Source organism: Theropithecus gelada, chromosome 20 (assembly GCF_003255815.1).
Source record: "Theropithecus gelada isolate Dixy chromosome 20, Tgel_1.0, whole genome shotgun sequence".
Taxonomy (NCBI): domain Eukaryota; kingdom Metazoa; phylum Chordata; class Mammalia; order Primates; family Cercopithecidae; genus Theropithecus; species Theropithecus gelada.
In genome coordinates this window covers 25,021,520-25,031,999 of record NC_037688.1, presented here as the reverse complement: position 1 = coordinate 25,031,999, position 10,480 = coordinate 25,021,520, and the positions used below count along the sequence as shown (strand labels likewise).

The following is a 10,480-nucleotide window of genomic DNA, read 5'->3' as shown; positions in this document are numbered from 1 at the left end:
GCGGGGGGCGCGGTCAAGACGGGAGGGGCACGGCTCCTCCTCGGCCAGCGCTGCTGGGCGGCGAGCAGCATCCCCCTGGGGCCCAGGCGTGGCCGGGTGCAAACGGCAGGGGACAGTGCTTGGCCGCCCTCCGCGCGGCGCTCCCAAGCTGGGGACCCCCTGCCGGCCCCCGCCCGGACCTGAGCTGCGCACGCGCACTGGACGCTCCCTAAAGCAGTGATAGACAACGCTGCCCCCAACGTCCCAGAAACCCCAAGGCCCAGACTGGCCCAGCTCATTCCAGGCGAAGAGGGAGGCTGTTCTTCATCTCCCAAACCAAGGGGCACCTGGCCCGCCCTTTCCAGCACACTACAGAGAACTGTCTCATCTCTTTCATGAAGCTGACAGGAACCTGTGGAAAACCCAGCCTCCTGATTCCCTTCAAACTAGGCGGGATGCACCCAACGTTTTCCAAATCTGAGGGCCATTCGGCTCATCTCGCCCCAAACAGAGGAGGACCGTCTCCACTTTCATTCAAGCTGAGGGGCGCCCATCCCACTTTTTCTCCAAAACTGAGGGGAACGTGTTCTATCTGCCCCCTCAAACTGACTCATCCCAATCTTTTCCCTGAAAACTGAAGGGCATCCTTCCCTCTTCCTCCCACAACTAAAGGGAACTGATCCCACCTGTTCCTTCAAACTGGGTGGAATCTACTCTCACTTCTTGCTCCAAATTGAAGGGACCCCTCTCACTGCTTTCCCTAAATGAGGAAACCATAAGCACTCATCCCCCAAATGGAAGGAATGAGGGCCATCTTGCCCCTCAACTGAGGGAGACCTGGCCGGCCACTATCTAAGGAAACTTCTGCCCCATCTGCCTTAACACCCCTCAGAGAGAACGCAGCCTCTCTACCCCCAGACCTAAGAAAGCCTTCCAGCCTTTTGCGCGTTCTCGAAGGCGGGGCGCGAGCTCGGCCTTTCCCGCCCTCCTAGCCAGTGAACTAACGGGATTCCCAAAGGGCCCTGTGAGTGGCTAGCGCCGGCCCCGCCTCCGGCAGTGGTTACCTCCACGCGCGCACTCGGGGACTAATCTTGGCTCCACCCCCTTCCTCGGCCCCGCCTCCGTCTGGCCCCGCCCCTCCAGCCGCGTCCGGTCCGGCCCGGCCCGAAGAGCGGAGCTATAGTGTGCTTGAGTAGAAGCTGCACTGGGGTCGGGACTCCGAGGCGCGCCGCGCGAGCCGGCCGCGGAGCCATGGCGGGCGGGGAAGATCGCGGGGACGAGGAGCCGGTATCAGTGGTGACCGTGAGGGTGCAGTACCTGGAAGACACCGACCCCTTCGCGTGTGCCAACTTCCCGGAGCCGCGCCGGGCCCCCACCTGCAGCCTGGACGGGGCGCTGCCCTTGGGCGCGCAGATACCCGCGCTGCACCGCCTGCTGGGAGCGCCGCTCAAGGTGAGGGGGGCCGGAGAAAGGTTGGGGCGATCGGGGGTTCAGGGTGGGCGCCATGAAAGCTGGTGGGAGGTGCCCCTCCTGAAGAGGCTGGAGCGAGTGTTCTCCTCCGGAAAAGTCTTGGGCTGGGGTCCCAGGGTCCACTCTGCCCCGCCTGCGGGGGAGTCCCCTCTCAAGTTGAGGGGAAACTGAAGAGGGGTGCTAGGAACTTGTCGAGCACCTGGGGAGGTGCTCGAGTTCCACTCGCCGTCCGTCTGCCAGGGTGGCTTCCCTGGTCAGGATGACGGTAGCCGCTTGGGCCGTAGCGGACCCTGGAGGCGGAGCTGGGGAGGGACCAGCTTCCACCTGCTTCAGGTGAGGTGGGGGCGGGACCACGAGGAGGGGCGGGCCCGGCGCGGGCTACTAGAGGTGGCAGAGGTTTCCTGCGGTGTCAAGAAGCTGGATTGGGGCTTGACTCTGTAGGTCAATGGGAACTTGGGAGTGCCGGCCGAGGAGAGATTTCACGGGGTGAGGGGAGTCCCCGGGAAGCGGTCTGGCCCGGCATCCGCAGAGCGCAGGAGGCTGCACGGGTGGAAAAGCCCTTTGAGTCACCGCTCCCGCCCCCACCCCCGGACACTCGCCGCCCATCGGCCCGCGCCTGGAAGTGAGAGGGAGGGCCGGGCTAATTTTAAACCGCCGGCCTGCCCTACTTTGCTGCCGCCCCGAAGCCGACTTGTGCACAGTGCGGAAAGAGGCCCTTTTCCAGATGGCCAGCCTACCTCCTCTCCCCTCCCTCTCGCCGCCGTCAGCCCCCCGCAAGCAGCCCTTTCCGGCACGCTGTTTCCGGGCCAGGACTTTGGGAGGCGCACTACCACCCCCACAGGCTCCACACCAGCCCGGCCGCCTAGACTGCTGGGGAAGAGAACTGCTGGGGAAGAGAGAGAGTCGGGGTGGGTGCCCTCCCCTGCTCCCAGCCTCAGCTGGGCGCCGAGTTGCGTAAACTTGCCCCTTGGGCCCAGGGTCTCCCCTGGAATGTGCCCCGGGCCCCCAGCCCGCATTCCTCGCGCTGCGGCCAGCCCCGCCTCTGAGCGCTGGCGGGAGGGGTGGTGAGACTATTGGCCTGGGGGGTGGCGCGTGTCCAGGCCAGAACCCCGGCTTCAAGGCCATGGCTGGAAGAATGCAGCACACTGCTCACCGCCAGAGTTTTGACGCAGCCCCCGCTTGTCCTGCCCTATTCGGAGGGGCAAATTGAGGTGTGCCTGGAAGAAGCGTGTGCAGCTGGCGGCCACCTCCCATTCAGGATGGGGGCTGGGAAGACAGGAGTGCTGAACTAAGACTGGTTCCCGCTCCCAGGCTCCCAAAGTCCGGGTCCTGAAATAAGGGTGGAGCACTAGAGAAAATATGGTATTCCTCTTATCCTGCCACTCAAGGATTGGACCTAGCCCTGACACCACCCCTGCAATTTTTTTTTTTTTTTTTTTTTTTTTTTTTAAGACGGATTCTGGCTGTGTCCCCCAGGCTGGAGTGCACTGGGGCTATCTTGGCTCACTGCAGCCTCCACCTCCCGGGTTCTAGCAATTCTCGTGCCTCAGCCTTCCAAGTAGCTGGGATTACAGGTGTGCACCACCACACCCAGCTAATTTTTGCATTTTTAGTAGAGACAGGGTTTCTCCATGTTGGCCAGCCTGGTCACAAACTCCTGACGGTGATCTGCCTACCTCAGCCTCCCAAAGTACTGGGATTACAGACTTGAGCCATGGTGCCCGGCCCCTTGACACCCCTCTTCCCAACTGGGGGCAAGCCTGGTAGGTCAGCTGCAAGAAAGAGGCTCAGAACCACCCCTTCTATCTCCCTCTCATGGGACCCCTGTCCCCACCCAACCCCACCAGGTGCTCTGCCCTGTGTTCCCTGCTCCTTAACTGAAGACACTACTGAGCTCTCGTGGAGAATATAAGTTCCTCATCCCCAATGCAGTCCTTCCTGGTCTCCCCGATTTAATGTTCTCCCACCTGGAGCACCTGAGGACTGCCTCCCCTCCCCCACAGGGATAAGGAGGCGGCACACTAGGTTACCACAAATGCCAGAAGCCAGGACTCCCTGGGGCTAGCAACTCTGCCAGGAATGGTCAGATGCACTGTGATGTGCTCAACCCAAATATAAACTGTGACCACAGCCCCAGAATAGAAGGCTGGAGGAAGAGGGGCTGAGAATAAAGCAGGGGCAGGGACATCAGAGAGCTGAGCGAGGGGGAGCAGGGCTCCTCCTGGCAGGAAATGTCAACAGCTTGTTCCTCCCGTAGTCCTGTAAGTGGGTGCCCCAGAGTCACAGACATGACTCAGGCCTGTCTTGCTGGCCCTCTAGAGGGGAGAGGTGGCCCAGAAACTGGGACATCCCTGTCCCAAGCTGTAGGGCGGAAATAAGAGGAAGGGGTTCTCATTGCTTTGTCCTATGTACAGTTGTCCAGCAGAGGACAGGACACAGCCAAGTGGCCTCTGTCCTCCTCTGGGTACTGGCCCTGATCATCCCAGCAGATGAGCCCCAACCCTGGGGATGTACAGAGGCCAGTCTGCTTTCTCCCTGGGGCTCCACCCACACACCCCATTGGGCAGAGCCTAACCCCTAGAGTTCCCTTGGGGGCTTCCTTTTTAAAGAGCTTTCAGATCTCAGAAACCCTTGCTCATTTCCTCCTAGTCTAGGAGGAAGCTCCTGGCCACAGCCTCTGACTCATCTCCTGGCCCTGGTTGGTGGAAGGGAGCCTGACAGTGCATTGGGCCAGGCCTAGTGTCCCAGGCCTTCTACCCCTCCAAAATATTCCCCCAGCTCAGGGACCTGCCTTTGCCCCAGGGGAGAACGTGTCCCTCTGGCCTTGCATCTCATCTCCTAATCTAGAGCTTCCCAGTTCTACCTTCCCTCTGGGAAGTGTCTCAGGAGCCTCTCCCTGATACCCAAGGTCCTACCACACCTGGTATAGCACCGACTTCTCCCTGAACTCCAGGTAGGGGGACCTGGGGTGCTTCTCTGACCCTGCTGCGAAGGCCAGGAAAGCCCTCTCCTCCTGGCAGTGGAGATAGCCCTATAAATCTGGTCATTACTAGCAACTTTGTTTCCCTAGCTATGGCTAAAAATAAGTAGGACAGGGGTGGCACTGTCCTGGAATGTTTCCTGACCCTATCCCAACCCACTCTAGCCTTTTTACATCTCAGGAGCCTTTGGGAGATTGTAGAAAATTGAGGTGTGGGCATGAGTCCTGGTCTCCTAGCCTCCCCTGGGGCTGGTCTATCCAATCTGCTGGTCATTCTGGAACAGAGTGGCTGAGCTGCAGCCTGGTGAGGGACCCTGACACCTAGGTTCTGGCAGAGGTAGACACTATTATCCTAGCTTGTATGGGGTGCATGTGTCTTGGTGTTCCCTTACTGGAACTGGGAAGACCAGTTTGGGGTATTTGCAGAGTCCAGAAAACTAAGAGGATGTCTTCAGCTCTTGGCAATCATGCTGGCCACAGCCCTCACTCCACCTCCCCTCTAAGGTTCCTTGGAGCATTTCCAGGGCCCATCTGCCCAAGATTTGGTCAATTAGCCCTGGCTCCTGGCTGTGCACCCTGGGGCAATGCGCTCATTTTCTGATTCTTGGTTTCCCTATCTGTAAAAGGATTATTGGTAGAATCAAATGAAATATGTGGCTCAGGCTGGGCATGGTGGCTCATGCCTGTCATCTCAGCACTTTGGGAAGCCAAGGCCAGAGGATTGCTTGAGGCCAGGAGTTCAAGAACAGTGGGTGATATAGCAAGACCCTATTTCTATTAAATTAAAAAAAAAAAAAAAGAAAGAAAAGAAAGAGGCAGCCCGGTGCCTGGCACAGAGGAAGCATAACAAAAGATAATAAAAGTGGATTTCCTTCCCCAAGGCCCATCCTTGACATCTCATTCAGGAAGTCACACTCTAGTTGGAGACCCACGATAACAGGAAAGGAGGGTCTTCAGAACACAGGGTCCTGTGTTTATAGGAAAGGAGACAAAAGAGGCAATTAACCAATTATTTTCTAAAACAGAAGCCCTTCAGCCTATAATCCCGCCTCTTTTCCATCTTCCCTGTACCCTGCTCTGGTATGTTCAGTCTTACCTGATTACACTGTTATGAAAAATATTGGGTAAGACAGTCCAAAGAAACGGAGAAAAATATATATATATATAAAATATATAATAGATATATGCAACAGATGTGTATATATAACAGATATATAGCTATATATAGATATAAATTATTGATATCTATAGACATCTATGTATTATAGATCTATATCTATATATTATATATAGATAGATAGATATCTAGAAAGAGACAGAGAAGTAGACACCATAGTCCCCTGAGCTTGACCCTGCATATAAAACCATATATAACCAGTTGGTTTTGGGTGCTCAGAAAAGCCTGAGCCTCAAGAGTCAAGAGAATAGTGGGCTGGAGGCCAAAGTGAGAAGCTGAGCCTGAGAAGAATGGGGGAAAGACTCCACCCCAAGACAGAGACCACAGAAGTGAGGAAGACAAGAGCCAGGCAGGTGTCAGGGATGTGGGCCCATACTACATGCTGACCTTAAGCCCTGTCAGCAAGGACCAGGGTTTGGGCTTATTCAGGCCTGGCCCAGCCACAGGGTGTGAGAAACAAGACCCAGAGGTTTGGCTCTCTCAGAAGGGTGACCTCAGGAAGGGGCCAGGGGTGTGAGGGACAAGTGCTATCCTGCTGGCAGGAAGTCTCCTGCTCTTTGCTGCTTGCCTGACTCTAGCCTACCACCCCACACTTCCACCCAGGACAGACAGCTGGGTGTGGGGAAACACTGTCCTGGAAGGCACTGGACTGCCTGTTTCCCAGGACCTCCCCAGAAATAGGGCCCTAGCAGGACTGGACAGGCAAAGTGGCTAAGGAGGACATTGCCACCACAGCGAACGGACAGGGTTGAACCTGCTCAGCTGAGGAGACTAGAGAATGTGGACCGTTGGCCAGGCACGGTGGCTCACACCTGTAATCCCAGCACTTTGGGAGGCAGAAGCGAGCGGATCACTTGAAGTTAGGAGTTCAAGACCAGCCTGGATGACATGCTGAAACCCCATCTCTACTAAAATTACAAAAATTAGCCAGGCATGGTGGTGCATGCCTGTAATCCCAGCTACTCGGGAGGCTGAGGTAGGAGAATCGCTTGAACCCAGGAGGCGGAGCTTGCAGTGAGCCGAGATCGCGCCACTGCACTCCAGCCTGGGAGACACAGCAAGACTCCGTATCTAAAAAAAAAAAGGTGGACCATTTAACCTTCAGGACCCTGCCCCAGATGGATGCAGGTGTCCTAGAAGGAGAGGGACATTCTGTGCTCCCTTGGGATTACAGTATGCAAGGAGGCAGGACAGCGTGGTGGGCCTGACCTTTCTGGGGCTGTGCTGCTTCGGCCTGTGTTGGCCAGTGCATACCCGATCTTATACCTGGGTGTGTAAGCAGTTACCAGGTGTAACATGTTTTCCCTTCCCGTTTATCTTTATAGCACTCTGCCCCTCCCCTTTCTTAGCCCCCATGGAAGTTGTGATTCCACATTCATGAGCTTTTTCTGACTCAAATCTGTCTGTCTGCCCATCTGCCCCACTGGGCTGGAAGGGAAGGCAGAGGCAGTGTCTGATTCCTCCTAGGTCCCCTGCATCTAAAACCAGCCTGGTCATGAATGTTCAAATGAATGAAATGTTCTATATGTGTGTGATTCGAGGGGATCCCTGACGGGGGTGACTCTGGGGTAGATGTGTTCTTCTAGGGTCCCAGAATCTTCCAGGCCAAGGGAAGGAGATGTGGCTGTGCCTGAATGGGGGTGGGGTGGTAGGCTGCTGAGTCACCATGTGGGAAGAGATCAGGAAGAATGTGGGCTGCCCTCAGCTGAGCTGGCCCTAGACAAGATACCCCAGCCCTCGGGCCTTGCTGCCCCTTCTCAGGCCTGTTCCCAGTAGGCCCTGGAGAAGATGACTCTGCTCCCAGGGAGGGGAAAGCAGCCAGGCCTGCCCAAGGCACCCTGGGGAGGGCAGGCAGCCAGGCAGGAAGTGGGACAGAGAACAGGCTGGAGTGTTTGTCCTATGTCCCAGGTCCCAGGCGGGTGGGGGAAGGGGGTCACCCAAGGGCCCCACATGTTAAACTGTGGGGAAAGAGCCAGGTCAGGCTCTAAGGCAGGAGCAAGGGGTGCTAAACAGAGGTGGGGGCTGGGGCAGGAACTGGACTCCCTTTTTCTCCAGGGGACCAAGGCCAGTTGGAAGCCCTTGGGCGGGGTCCAGAAGAGGGCAGGGCTGACCAAACAGCAGGACAAATGTTGGAATTGACATTGCCTAGTAAGATGGAGACTGGAAGACCCCCTGCCTCTCCAGAGGTGGGCTCTCCCTGGCCAAGGCATCTCAAGGGCCAGAGCCACTTAAGTCAAGGGGACTTTGCTGAACCTGCATGCCTGCACTGTGCAATGGGGGGAGGTGTCTGGGAGAGGCAGAGTGCCACCCTCTGACACAAGGGAGTCACCTCCCTCAGGTTTCTCTACAGGCACTTCTCAGGGGGCTAAGTGCCATGCCCTGTGGCGGGGGAGGAGAGCCTGGGGAGGGAAACATGGACACGTGGATGGAGCATGTGCCTGCTTGTTACAAAGGCAGGCTTTGGGGTCCTACTGTAGACTGTCAGATTCTAAAGTGTTTTGTTTCATTTTGTTTTTTGAGATGGAGTCTCGCTCTGTCTCCCAGGCTGAAGTGCAATGGCATAATCTCGGCTCACTGCAACCTCTGCCTCCTGGATTCAAGCGATTCTCCTGCTTCAGCCTCCCCAGTAGCTGGGATTACAGGCACCTGCCATCTTGCCTGGCTAATTTTTGTATTTTTGTAGAGACAGGGTTTCACTATGTTGGCCAGGCTGGTCTCGAGCTCCTGACCTCAGGCGATCCACCCTCCTTGGCCTCCCAAAGTGCTGAGATTACAGGCATGAGTCACCACGCCTGGCCTAAAGTTGGTTTTTTAATAGGCCCCTCGGGTGTCTCTGAGGTCCAGCTAGGACCATTGTAACTGTAGCCCGCCTTGGGGGAGGGCAAAGACCCTGAAATCTGGTGGACTGGGAAGTCTATGGATCAGACACTGTCTTCACCCTCTTACTCACTGAGACACACGCACACACAGACACACTCTCCCAGGTGGGTTTGTGCCTCCCAGCCATCTTAACACTTTCTCTCTGGGGCTTCTTTGTGACTACAGCTTATCACCCCACAGGGCTGTGAGCTTCCTGGAAGGCAGGAACTTCCTCCCATCTTCTCTCCATTCCCCTTCCTCATCTGTGTTTATTAGCTCAACAAGTCCTAGTGAGTGCTTACTGTGTGTCGGGTGCTATGCCAGGCTCTACAGATAAAGCAGGGAGCAAGACAGACGGAGTGCCTGAACCCAGAGAATGAAGCTAGAGGAGGAGACCAGTGGCTCAGATATTAGAATGCTGTGTGGAAGGTCTCGGAGGGGAGCATACATACAGGGTGGAGTGGGTTGCATAGCAACCTAAAGAATAGGTAGGTGTCAGCCAAGAGAGGAGATGGTACAAACAAAGGCCAAGAAAGCCTGGTGCCTGACACAGATGGGCTTTGCACATAGTAGGCGCTTGAGAAGCAAATGCTGAAGGAATGCACAGCTGTAGTGCAGACCCTGTGTCTCTCTGCCACCCCCCAAGTGGTAGGTAAGAGGTCAGGGGTCTTCATACATTTCCCTGCCACCTCTTCCTCAGTCTCACAGCTGTTCCTTTTGCCCCCAGTTGGAGGACTGTGCTCTGCAAGTGTCTCCCTCTGGATACTACCTGGACCCTGAGCTGTCCCTGGAAGAGCAGCGGGAGATGCTGGAGGGCTTCTATGAAGAGATCAGGTCAGAACTGATGGGGCCAGGGAGGCAAGGTTACCCCCACCCTTGCCAGGGGCTGGCTCAAATGTCAGCAGCTGAGACACTCGATCACTAGCCTGGGCCATGGGTCACCTCCTGCCCCAGGGAAGTGTGCCAAGAGAATTCTAAAGCCTAGCCAGTGTTACCTGCTGCCCAAGGTGGGAGTCAGGGGCTCTCCCACATACCTGAGATACCTGTGTTGCACCAACCCTCTTGTCTGACCAACCCTTGGGTCCTTGGAGGAGCAGCTGGGAGGAACAAGCTGGGCTGGGGCTGGCATGGGGAGGTCTTTGGCTCCCTTGGCTTGTGGGGAGGGATGCTGAGGGATGGGCTGGGAGCTGCTGACGGAGATCCTTGATTTCAGCAAAGGGCGGAAGCCCACACTGATCCTTCGGACCCAGCTCTCTGTGAGGGTCAACGCTATCTTGGGTGAGTGTGTGAGGGCATCCGTATCCAGCAGCACCTCCTCCCCATAGCCCAGTTGGCTCACTTTCAGCCCTGTGCTGAACAGTGGGCAAAGTATGTTTAGCTGGATGTGCTCTCCCTCTCCCTATCCTGACCTCTCCCTTCCAGGGCCAGGGTGGGAGTGGAGGGGGATTCAAGAATGTTAGAACAAGGCCGGGCGCGGTGGCTCACACCTGTAATCCCAGCACTTTGGGAGGCCGAGGTAGGTGGATCACGAGGTCAGGAGATTGAGACCATCCTGGCTAACACGGTGAAATCCCATCTCTACTAAAAATAAAAAAAATTAGCCGGGCGTGGTGGCGGGCACCTGTAGTCCCAGCTACTTGGGAGGCTGAGGCAAGAGAATGCCGTGAACCCAGGAGGCGGAGCTTGCAGTGAGCTGAGATGGTGCCACTGCACTCCAGCCTGGGCAACAGAGCAAGACTCCATCTCAAAAAAAAAAAAGAGGCCGGGCGCGGTGGCTCAAGCCTGTAATCCCAGCACTTTGGGAGGCCGAGGCGGGCGGATCACGAGGTCAGGAGATCGAGACCATCCTGGCTAACATGGTGAAACCCCGTCTCTACTAAAAATACAAAAAAAAAAAAAAAACTAGCCGGGCGTGGTGGCGGGCGCCTGTAGTCCCAGCTACTCGGAGGCTGAGGCAGGAGAATGGCCTGAACCTGGGAGGCGGAGCTTGCAGTGAGCCGAGATCGCGCCACTGC

The 10,480-nt window shown here is 56.5% G+C and overlaps 1 protein-coding gene across 2 annotated transcripts in view; it reads left to right on the top strand.

Moving 5' to 3' along the window:
- Window positions 1-1,108: 1,108 nt before the first annotated feature.
- Window positions 1,109-10,480, top strand: part of FHOD1 (formin homology 2 domain containing 1) — an 18,904-nt gene continuing 9,532 nt past the window's right edge. For both annotated transcript variants that reach the window (XM_025370933.1, XM_025370932.1), the window contains exons 1-3: window positions 1,109-1,431; window positions 9,193-9,299; window positions 9,679-9,743. In XM_025370933.1, the coding sequence (XP_025226718.1) occupies window positions 1,231-1,431; window positions 9,193-9,299; window positions 9,679-9,743 (373 nt within the window). In that variant the 5' untranslated portion in view covers window positions 1,109-1,230. The remainder of the gene's footprint in view (window positions 1,432-9,192; window positions 9,300-9,678; window positions 9,744-10,480) is intronic.